Here is a 19,558-nt window from a genome sequence, read left to right on the forward strand (position 1 = left end):
TAGTTGGCCGCTTGTAAATTAGCCTCCTTCCTACACAGAAAAACTGCAAAATAGCTTTATACTAGCTTATCCTGATGTGATTTAGAAAATGTAAGGATACTGGGTGGTAGAACGCACATATCTAGGAAAAGTCATGAAAGGAGAGTGCTGAAATTTGATCAAGTGCAAAGATAGAACATGTTTCTTTACTCTGTTGTAGTGTCTGTTCTAGTGTTAAAGGAATAGTTTGATCTGAAGTCAACGTTTTTTCAGGGATTTTCAGGCCTCAAAAGTGGTCCAGTGCCGAGGTGAATCCCCATTCCTCACCCCTTTGTTGAGGAGCTATGATATGCATCAATATCACATTATAGCAGACACTTTTATGACCCTATAGCAGATGCTTTTTAGAGATTACAGGGACAGTCTCCCTGGAGTGACTTAGGGCTGAGTGCCTCACTCAAGTGCACTCTAGTGGTGGTGTTCCCAGGTGGGATGTGAACTCATGACCTTGACCACCAGTCCAACTCACTATCCACTACCCCCCAAACAAACAGAGAAGATAAGAAGTAAGTCATTTTAGGGTTGCCCATCTTTCCCATTAATTTGAGACATACTGCAATAACACCCTTGATCTGGGACTGTTCCCACATTGTTTTTGCCAGCACATTATGGCTATAATAAGGAACAAACCTTTTCACGTTTTTTCACATTGGGAAATGTTTTGGTGTTCTCCACTTCAGAATGCCAAACATAATAGGCTTTATGTCGTAGGCTTTACATAAATGGTAAATGGACTGACTTATATAGCGCCTTTATCCAAAGCGCTTTACAACGGCCTCTCATTCACCCATTCACACACCCATTCACACACCAATGACGGCATGCTACCATGCAAGGCGCCGGCCCGCTCACTGGGAGCAATTTGGGGTTCAGTGTCTTGCCCAAGGACACCTCGACATGTGGCCAGCCGGGGTATCGAACCGCCGATCTGCCAACCTTGCGATCATTAGATGGCAGCTCTACCTCCTGCGCCACAGCCGCCCCATCGCTTAACATTAGTGAAACATCAAGTAATACCTACTTGTACGACCCACGGACTGTTGGCGAAGGCCATGATATCCCTTTCCTCCCAGAAGAACGCAGAGTCAGAGCGTTTGATCATCTCAAACTTGCTCAACAGCTTCATGGCATACACCTTCTGTGATGCTTTGTGCCTTACCTGAGGGGGAAATGTAAATGAGCATTAGAGACAGAGAGAGAGACAGAGAGAGAGACAGAGAGAGAGACAGAGAGAGACAGAGAGAGAGAGAGAGAGACAGAGAGAGAGAGAGAGAGAGAGAGAGAGAGAGAGAGAGAGAGAGAGACAGAGACAGAGAGAGACAGAGAGAGAGACAGAGAGAGACAGAGAGACAGAGAGAGAGAGAGAGAGAGAGACAGAGAGAGAGACAGAGAGAGAGACAGAGAGAGAGAGACAGAGAGAGAGAGAGACAGAGAGAGACAGAGAGAGACAGAGAGAGAGACAGAGAGAGAGACAGAGAGAGACACAGAGAGAGACAGAGAGAGAGACAGAGAGAGAGACAGAGAGAGACAGAGAGAGACAGAGAGAGAGACAGAGAGAGAGACAGAGAGAGAGAGAGACAGAGAGAGAGACTGAGAGAGAGACAGAGAGAGACAGAGAGAGAGAGAGAGAGAGAGAGACAGAGACAGAGAGAGAGACAGAGAGAGACAGAGACAGAGAGAGACAGAGAGAGACAGAGAGAAAGAGAGAGAGAGACAGAGAGAGAGACAGAGAGAGACAGAGAGAGACAGAGAGAGAGAGAGAGAGAGAGAGAGAGACAGAGAGAGACAGAGAGAGAGACAGAGAGAGAGACAGAGAGAGAGAGAGAGACAGAGAGAGAGACAGAGAGAGACAGAGAGAGAGAGACAGAGAGAGACAGAGAGAGACAGAGAGAGAGAGAGAGACAGAGAGAGAGAGAGACAGAGAGAGAGACAGAGAGAGAGAGAGAGAGACAGAGAGAGAGAGAGAGAGACAGAGAGAGAGCCCAACCCAGCCCTATGGAAGAACAACACATAGAAACCTTTTTAATCTGATGTGTGTGTGTGTGTGTGTGTGTCTACTTACAAGCTGCACCTCTCCAAAAGCCCCCCGGCCGATCACCTTCACCCTGTCAAAGTCCTCCGACTTCATCTGCAGCTCCCGTATGTGACCCATGGCTTTCTCATCTACCAGGAGAGGAAGCAGGAAGTCATTGGCACACAAACGCACACAGCCTCACACATACCAGAAAGGAGGTAGGAGGTTAAAGGGTAGTTCACCAAAAAGGAAAAGTGCAACGCAATCCACACGCTTTGGGTTTGTTTCAACAGTTCAATCGTGTATGACTCAACAATTCAATTCTTACTCGCACGAAAATACAGAGGACTGAATAATAAAGTAACATTACAAAAATACACAGTCATCCAGTGGCAGTAGTGGCTCTATATACGGTAATACAGACCAGGTAACCACAGCAACAGTGACTAACACTACACACAGTAACACAATAGCAGCAATGACTAACACTACACACCATAACAAGATTGCAGCAGTGAGTAGGAAGCATAAATTATACTGTGTGTCTATAAGACATAGGCTATACAGTGTAAGAAATGGGACAGTGAAGCATTTTCTCTTCTTTTTTTCTCTACACTTGGATTTCAAATCAAACAATTACTATGATGTTAAAGTAGAGATCCACAGCTTTTGCACACAGTCAAGGCATCCGTAGCCAGAAGCAGCAACGCTACCCCAAAACATCTGTGAACCTCCCCCATGTTTGACCGTAGGGACCGTGTTCTTTTCTTTGAAGGCCTCATTTCATTTTCTGTAAACAGTAGAATGATGTGCTTTACCAAAAAGCTCTATTTTGGTTTCATCTGTCCACAGGATGTTCTCCCAGGTAAGTTTTGGCAAATTCCAGTCTGGCTTTTTCACGTCTGTGTCAGCAGTGGGGTCCTCCTGGGTCTCCTACCATAGCGTCCCATTTCATTCAGATGGTGACGGAGAGTGCGAGCTGACACTGTTGTACCCTGTGTCTGCAGGTCAGCTTGAATTTGTTTGGAAGTCGATCTAGGTTTTTTTATCCACCATTCAAACAATCCTTCGTTGCAATCTTTCATCAATGTTTCTTTCCCGTCCACGTCCAGGGAGGTTAGCGACAGTGCCATGGGCTGGACATTTTCTTGATGACGTTGTGCACAGTGGACACAGGAACATCAAGATCTCTGGAGATGGACTTGTAGTCCATGGCTTTTCCACAATTTGGATTCTCAAATCCTCAGACAACTCTTTGCTCTTCTTTCTTTTCTCCATGCTCAGTGTGGTACACACAGACACACAACACAATGTTGAGTCAACTTTTCTCCATTTCAACTGGTTCCAAGTGTGATCTGTATATTGCCAGCACCTGTCACAGTTGAGTTTAAATACTAATTAAATGCAAAACTAAAGGAGCATTACATACTGGAAATGCAATTATTTCTTACAATTCTGAAAAGGTGCCAATAAGTTTGTCCAGTCCATGTTCTGAGTTCTGTGTGGAATGATATCAGATGTGGCTTTTTTTCTCTGCTTTTTTGTGTTGTTCTAATCTAATGCAAACAAAATAAATAAACCAATGAATACCAATGTTCTGGGAGAAGTGGTGCATTATCTGACAGAAGTGCAGGGGTGCTAATATTTTTGCCCATGAATATTGGTTTTACCACTCCAAAATTACAGCACCTTTTGAGCATAGTACCCCTGTCTCAGAGTACAGGGTACTCAAAGGTAATGGGACAGATTTATCCAAATCTACTTTAACACTAGAACAGACACGACACCAGAGTAAAATTGTCTATCTTTACACTCGATCAAATTTCAGGACCCTCCTTTCATGACGTTTCCTAGATATGTGCCTTCTACCACCCAGTATCCTTACATTTTCAAAAAAAACATTAGGATAAGCTAGTATAAAACTATTTTGCCATTTTTTTCTGTGTAGGAGGCAGGCTAATTTACAAGCTGCCAACTAGTGGTCGTTGTGTGTAAATAGCAGCTTGAGCATTTTAAAGAGGGGGTCATTTGAACAAAACCACTTCCACACAGGTGAGCTTGCAGAGTCAGGTTTTAGTGTTGGCTGTCGTATTGAGAGGGGCTGACCTTTTATTGATTTGGTCACAATTCCCATAGATGCAGAAAGCTGTTGACGGACATCCAGTGTGTTTGGATATGGCTCTGCAGGATGTTTCTGTAACCAGCGAAATGACTGTGACCAGCTATATTAAGTGGGTATGAGGCCTGAATCGTCAGTGTTGTTAAATGTTATTGCCCATCTTAACGTCATAATGAAACATTTTTCTTATTACCTCTTTTACACATGTAGCCAAACACACACTCACACTCACACTCACACTCACACTCACACTCACACTCACACTCACACTCACACTCACACTCACACACACACACACACACACACACACACACACACACACACACACACACACACACACACACACTTACATCTGATTAAGAAGGTTTCTATGTTCTTGTTCTTCCGGAGGGCTGGGTAGTCCAGGTCCAGAACCAGGGCGTTCATGGAATCCTGCAACAAAGAAAACCAGAGAATATGTCATCCATCAAACAGAGGTCATAACCTACGTTACATAACTCCACTGTGAAGGTTTTACGAAGCCTCTGGGGTCTTCGTACTGATGGACCAGAGAGGATCTCTGGCCCTGACGTGAGTCATCCTGAAAGCTGCCAGACTCCAGTTGTTCAGTCCATATATACATAGTTATAGTTATTCAGCCCATTATAATACTGGGAGGGGGAACTAATATAAACGCTGATGTAAAGGTGTCCTACAACAACCATGTTTGTGTACATGGGGCGGCTGTGTCTCAGGAGGTAGAGTCGCCGTCTAATGATCACAAGGTTGGCAGATCGGCGGTTCGAGCCCCGGCTGGCCACATGTCAAAGTGTCCTTGGGCAAGACACTGAAGCGCAAAATTGCTCCCAGTGAGCGGGCCGGCGCCTTGCATGGCAGCTTGCCGCCATTGGTGTGTGAATGTGTGTGTGAATGGGTGAATGAGAGGCCGTTGTAAAGCGCTTTGGAGCAGCAAAAAAGGCGCTATATACAGTAAGTGCAGTCCGTTTACCATTTACCATTTACGCGCACCACAACCATCTCCCAACTTCCTCCTCACTTTCCTTTTCTTTCACGTTTAATATTATTCTCTCCTCTGCCAGCGACCCTGAGTAGTAACCACGTGGTTGTGGCGGCGTTGAGAGACGCCGTGTTTCCCATACGTAGACGAGACTGCGGGCCGCCATATTCTAATGTGTCCCGCCATAGTCTCATAACAAACGTAGTATTTTTAGCGCTGTTTTTTTTCCCCACACACATTTTTCTGCGCTGCTCGCGTTGTTGTGGAAGGAAAGTGTTGGAGCAGGTATGCGGAAAGAAGTGTGGAATGAAGGAATCACACACAACATTGTTTAGCCTGTTACAAACCTTTAGGAATTTCAATTATGAAGCAGATTTTTCCGTTGTCTGCCTTTTACTACGCAACTTACAGTCAAATTGCCTCATTATTCCTAGAGATCGGAGGAATAAAATATTGACATTGATTTTTGTTTAATCCACAGAACACCATTCTATTTTGACTTGAAAAGTACAGGATTCCCTCACCTTCTGAAACATCAAATTCAAGCACCTTTCAAGGACTTTCAAGACTCAATTCCTTCAAATTCAAGGACCCAACACGGCATAGTTTGAGACAGATCTAGATCTGATGAGAATGTATATAATAGGAATGACCATGAACGTTTTTCAAATCTAACGGCGTTATGTCGGTTTAAAATCTAGCTAACTAATTAACCTTAGTAACTAGTATGGTTGTTTTATTCCGTTCTACATGTTACCTATACGATTTTCAAAAACGTTTAAGGCCTTGATTTTTTTTCCTCAAATTCACAAACTTTCAAGGATTTCAAGGACCAGAGGGAACCCTTAAAGTAATCTTAAAATGGCCCTTTAAGACGTTTTTTTGTTCTGACTAGCTAAATGAAATAGATAAATAAATACAGTGCATTCAGAAAGTATTCAGAGCCCTTCACTAACCCTTTCCACATTATGTTGTGTTATAGACTACATTTAAAGATAAAGTAAAAACTATTTTACTATTTTTCTAAATTTCTGTATTAAAAACTGAAAGAGAAACGCCTCATGTACATAAGTATTCAGACCCTCTGCTATGAGCTAACCCCATTATCAACTGCAGGTCTGGTATCCAAACCCTTCTCCAGTCTGACAGTCTGTCTGCAGTACGCAGCCTGCCGCTCCATTTCATCATCTGAACTGCACTTCCCAATAAAGGCCTGACCTCACACAGAACTACTATGTAAGGGAACTGACCTCACACAGAACTACTATGTAAGGCCTGACCTCACACAGAACCACTATGACCTCACACAGAACTACTATGACCTCACACAGAACTACTATGACCTCACACAGAACTACTATGACCTCACACAGAACTACTATGACCTCACACAGAACTACTATGTAAGGGAGAAAAGCAGCAGCATCCACACACATGGTAGATCTCCTTCTGCTCAGCAGCACAGGAAACGCTCCGCCCGGCCCAGCGCCCAGGACTCACAGATAACTGCACTGTGTGGTGAAGCCAGGACTCACAGATAACTGCACTGTGTGGTGAAGCCAATCCCTCTGTGTGCAAGTCATTTCCTCTAGCGGAGAGACAACTAGTATGTACACACACACACACACACACACACACACACAGACACACACACACACACACACACACACAAACACACACACACACACACACACAGACACACACACACACACACACACACACACACAGACACACAAGTATGTATTCAGATTCAATTTGAAGTATTCTGTATTTTGTTATAGTTCATAAATAAGAAAATTAACTACTTTTACTAGTCTAGTTGTTGTTGTTTTTGCAACAGCCAACAAGTCAGTCTCTCACAGTGTTGTTGCTGCTCTGCACAGTAGCCCAGCTGGGGGAAGAAAAAATGAATAATCAGCTATGGAATCTGTAATCACACACACACGCTCTTCAAACCCAGCCTGCCCGAGTCCAGGAGTTAACCTGCCCCTCTCACTACTGGATGGACAGCCCTCGTCCAGGAGTTAACCTGCCCCTCTCACTACTGACAAAACTACTATACTTAAAAAGTCTGCATGTCCATCCCATGCACATTTGTGGGAAACACACTGGGAGATGGAGAGCAGAGTGTGTGTGTGTGTGTGTGTGTGTGTGTGTGTGTGTGTGTGTGTGTGTGTGTGTGTGCGTGTGTGTGCGTGTGTGTGCGTGTGTGCGTGTGTGTGCGTGTGTGTGCGTGTGTGCGTGTGTGTGTGTGTGTGCGTGTGTGTGTCACTGATCTACAGTAAACATACCACCGTCAAAAAAACACATGCAAAACATGTTCTGCTGCTTAATTTCCTAACAGAAGGGATACCAATAAAAATACCTTGAGTTTACATGCCTCCCGAGACACATTTTACAACAGTGAATACAAGTTGTGAACGCAAGGCCTAAAAGAGACGAGCTACAGATAGACATCTCAGCCAGCAGTTAACTGGTCCCCAGGCCACTGCCACAGCGCGTAGCAGCCTGGAATAATAACAACCACTCAGACCTGGACTGTGTGGGAGGGAATTAACTGACTAAAATATTTGTCATTATTAGATTTTGGGGGAAAATCACACAAAGACGTGGCTCCGAATGAGAAACATGCCGGGGCGGCTGTGTCTCAGGAGGTAGAGTTGCCATCTAATGATCACAAGGTTGGCAGATCGGCAGTTTGAACCCCCGGCTGGCCACATGTCAAAGTTTACCATTACATGTGGTGTGCAAGCATTGGGGGAGTACAGTGGTATATATGATCGCATGTAAAGCCAATGGCTATGCGTCTGGAGTTTTTCCCGATCTTTATGTTGGGTAAACGAAGGAGGAAAACGGACCAGCCTGACTACCTAACTTGCCCCTTCAGCCAAGAACCTGACAGAGTGATCCTGGGCAACCAGCTGTCTTGTGCAGCTAACATCACAACCAGCTGTCCTGTGTGCAGCTAACATCACAACCAGCTGTCCTGTGTGCAGCTAACATCACAAGCAGCTGTCCTGTGCAGCTAACATCACAACCAGCTGTCCTGTGTGCAGCTAACATCACAACCAGCTGTCCTGTGTGCAGCTAACATCACAACCAGCTGTCCTGTGTGCAGCTAACATCACAACCAGCTGTCCTGTGTGCAGCTAACATCACAACCAGCTGTCCTGTGTGCAGCTAACATCACAAGCAGCTGTCCTGTGTGCAGCTAACATCACAAGCAGCTGTCCTGTGTGCAGCTAACATCACAACCAGCTGTCCTGTGTGCAGATAACATCACAACCAGCTGTCCTGTGTGCAGCTAACATCACAAGCAGCTGTCCTGTGCAGCTAACACCACAACCAGCTGTCCTGTGTGCAGCTAACATCACAACCAGCTGTCCTGTATGCAGCTAACATCACAACCAGCTGTCCTGTGTGCAGCTAACATCACAACCAGCTGTCCTGTGCAGCTAACATCACAACCAGCTGTCCTGTGTGCAGCTAACATCACAACCAGCTGTCCTGTGCAGCTAACATCACAACCAGCTGTCCTGTGTGCAGCTAACATCACAAGCAGCTGTCCTGTGCAGCTAACATCACAACCAGCTGTCCTGTGTGCAGCTAACACCACAACCAGCTGTCCTGTGTGCAGCTAACATCACAACCAGCTGTCCTGTGTGCAGCTAACATCACAACCAGCTGTCCTGTGTGCAGCTAACATCACAAGCAGCTGTCCTGTGTGCAGCTAACATCACAACCAGCTGTCCTGTGTGCAGCTAACATCACAACCAGCTGTCCTGTGTGCAGCTAACATCACAACCAGCTGTCCTGTGTGCAGCTAACATCACAAGCAGCTGTCCTGTGTGCAGCTAACATCACAAGCAGCTGTCCTGTGTGCAGCTAACATCACAAGCAGCTGTCCTGTGTGCAGCTAACATCACAAGCAGCTGTCCTGTGCAGCTAACATCACAGCGATTGTCGGCTCCTGTACATTCTTCCACTAAGACATTCAAAGGACAAGCCCATCGCTCACAGGAGGAGGAAGAAAAGGGAACAACCTCTCCCTATCTGCAAACGACGGTCAGTTCCCGATCCCCAGGCCGACTTAAAGACAACTTTGAAACGAATCACCGTGGTGAAAAGTTACAAGTTACAGAGAGTAATTGCAAATGCTCTGTGTCTACAAAAGTCCCAACGTCCCGCTTCCTGACTAGTCTGATTAAAGGGACAGGTTCAAGGTTTTGGATATTAGACGACACATGTTCACCTGTGTTGCAGGCTCATCCAGACCCTTTTGACTGGAAGAATTTCCATTGTTGAACTTTGACTGGCTCAGCTGCTAGCATTAGCCATGCCAGAAGCAGCCATCACTGTCTCAGTATGACTGCTTTAGATCTCCCAAAATAAATTGTACAGCCTCATCTCTTTGTGGGCTATACACGCTACATTTCCACTATTACAAGCATTAACATATGTTATTTGAACTGACAATACTTTCTGTTTTGAAAACTAACAAACTCATCCTCTTTTCATATCGACATGCGTGTACAGCCCACAAAAGACATGAGATCGATGTCCAATTTCTTGGAGACATTTTTAATCCCTTATGCTGGTAATGAGACACCCGGTAAAGGTATGTGGTGTATGCCTAGAAAGATCCCAATACTGAGGCATGTAAACCTCTTTCCCCAGTCTAATAATTAGAACGTGTGCTTCAGTTTCACGAAGAATACAATTCAAGTCATCCTTTTACATCAAGACATTCTTTCACATCATCAACTGTTGATGATCAGAGCAGTGTCGCTGGCTGTCACATACATCATCTCATAGCGCAATTAATTGGATATGATGGCATCTCAAGTTTGAAAGTTAAAATAATGAGAAAAAGAAGACTAGGACTAATAGTTGGAGAACAACCTAGAGGGGTAGGCCTAGTGGACAGTGAGTTGGACTGGAGTTCAAAAACCACCTGAGAACACCACCACTAGTGTGCCCTTGAGTAAGGCACTCAGCTCTAAGTTACTCCAGGGAGACTGTCCCTGTTTGGATAAAAAGCGGCTGCTAAATGGTCGAAATGTCAACTGTAACAAGGCCAATGCAGTGAGGGAACCAACAGCAACACACTGGACCATACAGGAACCCTCCCTCTCGCCATTTCCCAAAACCTCCTCCCTCCCATCTCATCTCCAGGCATGTGGAACCAAAAACAAGGGGTTCTGGACTTAAAAAGGCTTTGAGGAGAAAGCTAATGTTTTGATCAAATTCCAGACGTTTAAAAATAGTTGTTGGAAGGAATGGAGCCCAGGCGAAGTGCAAGGGGAATACCAGACAGTGGGGGGGGCGGGGGGGTATATACAAGTCTGTATTTTGTCTTACATTAGCTGTTTTGTCTGAAATGTTCTATTTTTCACAGATCTGTTATACATATATACAGTGCCCTCCAAGTATTGGAATGAGGAAATTGTTTTGTTTGTTTGTTTTTTAATCTATATTCCAGTTTGGATTTGAAAAGCAAACACTTAGTAACAAAATTACTATGAGGTTAACATAGAGATTCTCAGCAATCTGTGGGCAATTTCAACGAAGGTTAGGATGGATATCCACAGCATCAGATAGTAAAAACATCTCAGAGGTGGACAGCTGAGGAATAGGCAGAGCATCCGACTTTGTTTCGTCAGAATTAGGACCTGAGTTCATGACTTCAGTTGGGAGTTCCACACAGACGATTCTCTCCTTTACAGAGACGCTCTGCCAGAGAGGACTGACAGTATTAAGAGTGTTAATGTTGGGGAACTGGTGGTGCCTTGGTTGACGTCACCCTGCTTATGTAAGCCAATTGTTACTAATGAGCTGAAGTATGTGAGCATAGCATGCTGGCTAATGTCAACTTAATTCAGACTAAACATACAGGATGCAGACCTTCCTATTCTTCCTCACTATACTCTTCCTCGGGGGTCTGTGAATTGTAAAGAGGCAGCATCCGTGGTACTTGCATCCTTGGTAACCAGTATGTGTGGGAGGAGGCTAGCTTTGCCGAGGTGGTGTTGTGTGAAGCGGTGATGCAGAGAGACCAGATAGGAAACCAAACCAGTGGGAGGAATTCTTTCCTCCAAAGACCCTCCTGCTCCCATCCCTGACCTGTCCTCACATCTAAGGGTGTGTTCTCACTAGAACATTTGCTTCACTTGGAATCGGAGTTTAGGGTTAGGGTTAGGGATCCGTTGCTTCGATTGCGTAGGTTACTTTGTTTACATGAAGGGCTGTGAGAAATGAGAATGCAAATCAGAGAAATTATTTATGCAACAATGTTGCAAACTCATCCACTTGCTCCGGGTCCTGATTCAGACTTTCATGTGAGAACATGACCTAAAAATACAGTCTGACAACACGTGCACTATTCAAACCTAACAAAGGCTTTCACATTCATAGGATTCCTCCATACGTTAGTTTGGGGACTGGGATAGGCCAAGCAGGAGACAACTCCTCCCCTTTTCAGCCCCAGGTGAAATTTGACGACTTTGACAAAGTTATGTTTTGTTTTTTTTTGTTTTTTTTACTAGAAGGTAATGGGACAGTGTCTCACTTGGTCTAAAAACAGATGTATTGCTCATTAATAACTTTGGGCTGAGGTAAGCAAGCTTCACTTTAACCATGGCTAGGTAGAAGTGACTCGTATGAGGTTAGCAGCCAAGTACGTCATGTCACCTTTGAGAAAAACAACATGATATTGGAATTGTGCCTGTCGCACTTGTGTCAACAGTTAATGAATATTCATATCGCTCTTGGCCTGGCGCTCACTGACTGGCTCCTGCTCTGGAACACAATCAATATTCATGAGCGTACCCTTCCGTGGGCGGACGGCGATTCCCACTGAGAAAGAGCCCGTACATGTACGTATCTTAAAAGGTATTTGGTTGTTGTTGTTGTTGTTGTTGTTTTTTGATGGGGGGGGGGGGGGTATTAGAATTCATGACTTTTTTATACTCACAGAAAACCCTGCTCTATGGTTGCAACAGTAAGAAATTGTCACAATGCTAAGACTGCATTCTGCACAGAGGCTTGGGCTGCAGAGGCTAAGATAAACTGTGGAGGAGGAGGAGGAGGAGGAAGAGAGAGAGAGAGAGAGAGAGAGAGAGAGAGAGAGAGAGAGAGAGAGAGAGAGAGAGAGAGAGAGAGAGAGAGAGAGAGAGAGAGAGAGAGAGAGAGAGAGAAGGTGTGCAGGCAGGATTGTTTTGCAAAAGATTTGCCCGGGTCACTATCACACCGCCTTATATGGCAGTATTTCTCTCCAGCAGCACATCGCACCCAGCTCTGCAGCAGCAGCCCAGCTCACAGAGACAAATCGGACAGAAATGGATCCGCCTCCAGAGAACAGCTGGACCACGCCAGCGCCATGGACGACTGGACTCAACCCAACGGCAGAGAGGAGGGGAGAGAGAAGGAAGAGAGGGATGAGAGAGGAAAGGAGGTGAGAGGTGGGGAGGACAGGACAGAGAGGGGGAGAGAGAAGGAAGAGAGGGATGAGAGAGGAAAGGAGGTGAGAGGTGGGGAGGATAGGACAGATAGGGGGAGAGAGGAATGGGAGAGAGAAGGAAGAGGGGGATGAGAGAGGAAAGGAGGTGAGAGGTGGGGAGGATAGGACAGATAGGGGGAGAGAGGAATGGGAGAGAGAAGGAAGAGGGGGATGAGAGAGGAGGTGAGAGGTGGGGAGGATAGGACAGAGAGGGGGAGAGAGGAATGGGAGAGAAGGAAGAGAGGGATGAGAGTGGAAAGGAGGTGAGAGCTGGGGAGGACAGGACAGAGAAGGAGAGAGATATGGAAGGGCAGGCAAGGAGAGGAGTTGGGGAGAGACAGAGAGAGAGAGAGAAGGGGAAGGAGACAGGACAGAGAGAATAGGTTCAGCACGCTGCTATCAAACTCAGTTTGTGCAAAGTTTTTATATGCTCACCAAGAACACACAGAGATCATACTTCATGAGCTTTGGTTTGAGTTGGCATCTATAAACACTCTAATACAGCAGACACATGCAAATCAGACGCTGTAGACGGATCCTATGCATTTTTCTCTGATATAAAGAAACTTGTACCAAACAGATAAGATAGACTTTTCTCCCCCTTTTTGCGGATTCTGTTTGCGTCATTGTGTTACATGGAGATATGGTAAATGGACTGCACTTATATAGCGCTCCAAAGCACTTTACAATAGGGATGCTCCGATCTGGATTTTTGGGGCCGATACCGATCACCGATTTTTTTCCTCAAGATCAACCGATACCGATTTTTTTAAAAATACATAACTGTAGGCCTACTGACTGGATAGCCTACATATTTTTTGCTTTTTAGACAAAAGTTTTGATCCATTAGGCACCAAGCAAACGCAGACCCATTTTTATGGCATAGTAAAAGTCTGGCCTATCACCCAGTTAGGGCCTGGAGCCCAAGTCAGTCGATATTAGTGCTGTCCCAAACGACTATTTTTCTAACGATTAATCTAGCGATTATTTTATCGATTATTCGATTAGTCTAACGACCAATTTATCGATAAGTCTAACGATAATTTTTGTACTGTAAAAAAAAAAAAAAAAAAAAAAACTTTTGGGTCTCCACCTCACTGCTATGTTTAGCCAACTTGAATGCCAACATGGCCATTTAGAAGTCTGTCCATCACCACAACACATAGCTAGCTAACGTTACTCTCGCTGCTATGTTATGATTAGCTAAATTGATGCTAACGTAGCATGCGAGCTACGAGCTAGATAACGTACAGTAGGTGCTCGCACCACAATGACAATAGGCTACTGTAGCTAGCCAGCTACATAGCTAACGTTACTAACACCAGAAGACAAGACATACGAACTGTGGTGAGCTACATTGCTTGTGTAACATTAGCTAGTAGCTATCCATTTTCACTCATACACTTAATTGTCTCGCCTGGTAAAATAAAGGTAAAAAAAATAAAAATAAATATATATATATAATATTTGCGACTAACCGACGCATATTACGCTAACCGACGTATTGACGTAGTCGGTGACGTCGACGACGTCGAATAATCGTAACAGCCCTAGTCGATATGGCTGTATAAAAGACATCATAAACGTGGCCTTCATGGTTTACATACTGTTACGTCCTCCTATGTTTTCTGTTCAGTTATCTGTCTTCCCCAGAAAAAAAAAAAAATAAATAAAAAAAAAGATCGTTTTTTGCGATCGGCCATTTTTGCCGATCACCGATCGAGTCATTTGGAGTGAAATCGGCCGATTTAAATCGGTGGCCGATAAATCGGAGCATCCCTACTTTACAACGGCCTCTCATTCACCCATTCACACACACATCCACACACCAATGGCGGCAAGCTGCCATGCAAGGCGCCGGCCCGCTCACTGGGAGCAATTTTGGGGTTCAGTGTCTTGCCCAAGGACACTTCGACATGTGACCAGCCGGGGCTCGAACCGCCGATCCTCCCCAAAATATATCATCACAAAATCACTGGACATGGAACAGCCTACAAAATACAGTAGCCTATACTGTGCAGTCGACTTGCGTCATACACAATCATCAAAAAGTGATCAGAAGCAAATAAAAGTTGTTTTAGTGGAGTAACAGCAGCACTTGTCCAATACAATTATTTACTAGGACCTTTTTAAAAATTATGACAGAAATATGTTATGTTATTTATTTCTCAGACAAAAACTACAAAATAGAGTATTTTCTTAAAGAATCCCTTTTTATATCTGAGGTAGGGTATCACTACGATAAGGTATAACTTCGAACATGCAAAGTCAAAAACAGATTATGCGTTCTGCTGTTAGAAAAGAGTATCTAGAGCCTTCCCGACACTGCACTCTTTGCACTTCTATTTGTACTGCACCTTGCTTTTAGTGTATTTTTCTATTTTTTCAGTTTTCTTTAATCTCTATTTTTTCTCTTTTATCTTGTTTTTCTCTTTATATTTGATCTGTTAAGCACTTTGGCAGCTCTTGTCGTTGTAAATGTTGTGCTATATAAATAAACCCTAACCCTTACTTACTATCTCACCGGTTTGAATTGTGTGTAGATAATTAACTGTCTCGCCATGCATCGTTACATCCCTACTGGGCATTGTTTCTACCTGCTCTCTCGCGGACGGGCATGGCTGATGAACCTTCCACCAACAATCACAACACCTTTTGCGTAGTCCCCCTATTACAGGGTCACCAAACATAACGGGACTATTGGCTTGACAGGTGTTTCTGGCAAGTCAGGTGTGTTCCGTCACATCATTTGTGCAGCATAAAGGCCAATGCACACGGCGTGCGATTATTGTTGCACGACAACATTCGATTTTGACGTTTGAATGGAAGTCTATGAGAAAATCTCATCCCAATGCACACGGCCCCGATTTTAATCGCACCGCGAAAATTCGATTCCATTCGTTTTGAATGGGACAAAGCACACGGCGTGCGAGTTTTGTCGCACTGTCAAATTTAGCAAATGTTGTAAACGTTTGTGGTGCGACGGATTATTGCATCACAATGGGACAATTGGGAAAACTTCAACTGGTCTATCTAAATGAATTGAGTCACTCATAACGGGGAGAGAGACTGGAGCATACCTTTTTATATAGTTATAGTTTAGCAAAAAAGCTTGCTATCATTACATAAAAGCATATCAACGTTAACGTTGCTACTCACCCATTTTCGTTTGTCTCCTTTCGTTGATGACTGTCTCCGTCCTCCGAATCTATGTCTGCCTGATCATCGCCCATAATAATAAAGTGGCTTTTATAATACACCTTTCTGGCTGTGTGTTTTGTGCGCTCCCTCTCCTGACATTTTACCAATACCCCTAAATCAGGGGACCCACATATTTTATCACAATATGTCCAGTTGTATCTTGTAGAAATTGTGGAAGCAAGGCAAGCAATATTGGTAGAGCCTATTGTAATCAGCCTGCCTGGTCCGACTACGTAACAATAAAGTAACAATTGAGAATGGAATGTTGTGGTGCAACAAAATCTCGCACGCCGTGTGCATTGGGATGAGATTTTTTATGATTTTCTCATAGACTTCAATGGTGTGAGTTGAAAATGGAATTCTGCGGTGCAACAAAATTGCATCGCACGCCGTGTGCATTGGCCTTAAGAGAGCTGTCTATGTCTAGTATTGATTCTAGGCTTCGCTTTTGCCTTTGCGGTCTGTTATTGGTGTCCGTCAACATGAGGATGAAAGCGATGTCAATGAAAGTGAAGTAAACCTTTTTCAGAAACATGGACAAAACCTTAGGCTTGCCAAAATCAACAGTTTGGAACATCATTAAAAAGAAATGACTGAAGAATGCCCAACATACTCAAATACCCAAAACAACTGTCCCACAGACCAGGAGCTCTCTCCAGGAGGTAGAACAACTGTCCCACAGACCAGGAGCTCTCTCCAGGAGGTAGAACAACTGTCCCACAGACCAGGAGCTCTCTCCAGGAGGTAGAACAACTGTCCCACAGACCAGGAATACTGTCCAGGAGGTAGAACAACTATCCCACAGACCAGGAACACTGTCCAGGAGGTAGAACAACTGTCCCACAGACCAGGAGCTCTCTCCAGGAGGTAGAACAACTGTCCCACAGACCAGGAGCTCTCTCCAGGAGGTAGAACAACTGTCCCACTGACCAGGAACTCTCTCCAGGAGGTAGAACAACTGTCCCACTGACCAGGAGCTCTCTCCAGGAGGTAGAACTACTGTCCCACTGACCAGGAACACTGTCCAGGAGGTAGAACAACTGTCCCACAGACCAGGAATATTGTCCAGGCCAGTACCATCTGCAGAATACGTCACCAGCCAATCTACTGAGGCTTCAAACCTGTAGCTCTCCTCAGAGAGCATGATGGCCACTTACAGTTTGCTAAAAAAGTAAGTCTGGAAAAAGGTCTTGTGAACAGAGCAGATTAACATCATGTACATAATGTACCAGAGTGATTGCAAGTGGATAGTTTAGAGAAAGAAAGGGTCTGCCCAAGAATGACAGCATACAAGAATGACAGCATACAAGAATGACAGCATACAAGCTGATCTGTGAAACATAGTGGAAGGAGATGTTATGGTTTGGCATGTAAAGCTGCCGCTAGAACTGGCTAACGTCTTAACTGAAGATGTTACCGCTGATGGCAGCAGCAGAACGTATTGTGAAGATGGCTACAGCGATAGCATAGACTTGGTAACCATGGTTACAGTACAAGCCTGGCAGAGCATCACCATGGTTACAGTACAGGCCTGGCAGAGCATCGCCATGGTTACAGTAGAGGCCTGGCAGAGCATCACCATGGTTACAGTACAGGCCTGGCAGAGCATCACCATGGTTACAGTAGAGGCCTGGCAGAGCATCACCATGGTTACAGTACAGGCCTGGCAGAGCATCACCATGGTTACAGTAGAGGCCTGGCAGAGCATCACCATGGTTACAGTACAGGCCTGGCAGAGCATCACCATGGTTACAGTACAGGCCTGGCAGAGCATCACCATGGTTACAGTACAGGCCTGGCAGAGCATCACCAGAGATACCCAGCGCCTGGTGGGGTCACTGGGTCACAGACAAATATTGCAATGGATTATCTGCCAAATACTAAAGATGAGTGCTCTATTTGGACATAATACAATTTTTTCCAATACTTCTGGAGCCCCGAAATAGGGGGAATATGTTTTTAAAATGCTGTACTTTCTAAATGGTGAAACCAATGTGAATGAAGAGGAAAAAAAAAAAAAAAAGCCAAGAAACTTTATTTTAAAACACTTGATTGATTTCAAAAGCAAACTGTTATAAAAAGATAAAATAAGACAAAGCACTTCCTCTTTCCAATATTTATGGAGGGCTCTATATGCATGTGACTCTTAATGAACATTAAAAAATGAAATACGCCAGATTAATTTTCATCCGTAGTCCCTCGCCAAGTTATAAAAAGGCTTCCTTCCTGTGAGTCAATAAGGATGAACACAGAACACCATACTGTGATCATCCATAAGTCTTTGACGCTTAGTTGGCTTTGAATACTGGCTCAATGACTGAATACTGGCTCAATGACTGAATACTGAATACTGGCTCAATGACTGAATACTGGCTCAATGACTGAATACTGAATACTGGCTCAATGACTGAATACTGGCTCAATGACTGAATACTGAATACTGGCTCAATGACTGAATACTGGCTCAATGACTGAATACTGAATACTGGCTCAATGACTGAATACTGAATACTGGCTCAATGACTGAATACTGGCTCAATGACTGAATACTGGCTCAATGACTGAATACTGACTACTGGCTCAATGACTGGATTGATATCCATTGCCCGTGTTCTGTGCATATCATATATTCACCCTTATCTGTACGTATATATCACACTGTACATATATCTGTTCATACTTTTATGGCTTTTGCACTGTGCACTCTGGTCAGATGCCAAACTGTGTTTCGTTGTCTGTGTACTCTGTCAATGACAATTGAATTGAATCTGAATCTGATTCCGGAGACTGAAGGCCCATCTCTTCAGGTTACACCTTAACTGCTCCTCCTGAGACATCTACTGCCCCCCAGCACTGCGTCTCCTGAAGACACCCGCTTTCCCTCTCTACTGTGTCCCCTAAAAACTTATATTGCCCCCCCTTGTACTGTTTCTCTGTTTCTTCAGTGTCAAAAGTAGTGGTGGTCTAGTGGATAGTGAGTTGGACTTGTGATCGGAAGGTTGTGAGTTCAAATCCCGCCTGAAGCCACACCACTACTAGTGTGCCCTTGAGTAAGGCACTTGGCCCTCAGTTACTCCAGGGGGAATGTCCCTGTAATTCGTAATTGTAAATCGCTTTGGATTAAAAGCGTCTGCTAAATGGCAAAATTAAAATTAATAATTAATTAATTAATATAAATAAAATTTAAAAAGGCTAGGTTTAGAAGAAGGTGATAGAAGAAGGTTTTTCCTTCTACCAATGGCCCCGGGCCTGAGCTGGAATACTCTTCCTGCTGCGACTGGTGGATTGATGATTCACTTGCTTAGTCAAATGTATTGATTGTAAGTCGCTTTGGAATAAGGCGTCTGCTAAATGCCAGAAATGTAAATGTAAATAAATTCCACATGAGGGAAGCATGGTAACGAGCTGGTCATGAAGATGAGCCCCGCAGCAGCAACACAGATGGACGTCTCCACTAGATCAGAACTGTAGATCAAAGACTGTTTTACTTATTGCGTAACACCGCTGTATGTGTCCAGTATTCATAACTCCTATATGTTTAAACATTTAAATGCTTGAAATTGCCCCGACTACTAAACGCTAGTTTAGGTTTAAGTTAACCTCACCCTCACAATTTCATATTCATACACTAAGACTAACGTCTCTAGTAATTCAGTGTTACTGCACAGGTACAAAAGCAACTTAATATCA

General features: G+C 44.3%; 1 protein-coding gene across 1 annotated transcript in view; it reads right to left on the reverse strand.

Moving 5' to 3' along the window:
* Positions 1–19,558, reverse strand: part of LOC308163778 (rho-associated protein kinase 2-like) — a gene marked incomplete at both ends in the record, with an annotated part of 206,775 nt that overhangs the window by 165,335 nt on the left and 21,882 nt on the right. The window contains 3 exons of the mRNA XM_080537966.1: positions 1,061–1,198; positions 2,102–2,202; positions 4,523–4,604. Coding sequence (XP_080394092.1) covers positions 1,061–1,198; positions 2,102–2,202; positions 4,523–4,604 — 321 coding nt within the window. The remainder of the gene's footprint in view (positions 1–1,060; positions 1,199–2,101; positions 2,203–4,522; positions 4,605–19,558) is intronic.

The sequence above is a fragment of the Nansenia antarctica genome (genome assembly GCF_963989245.1).
Source record: "Nansenia antarctica genome assembly, chromosome: 8".
Lineage (NCBI taxonomy): Eukaryota > Metazoa > Chordata > Actinopteri > Argentiniformes > Microstomatidae > Nansenia > Nansenia antarctica.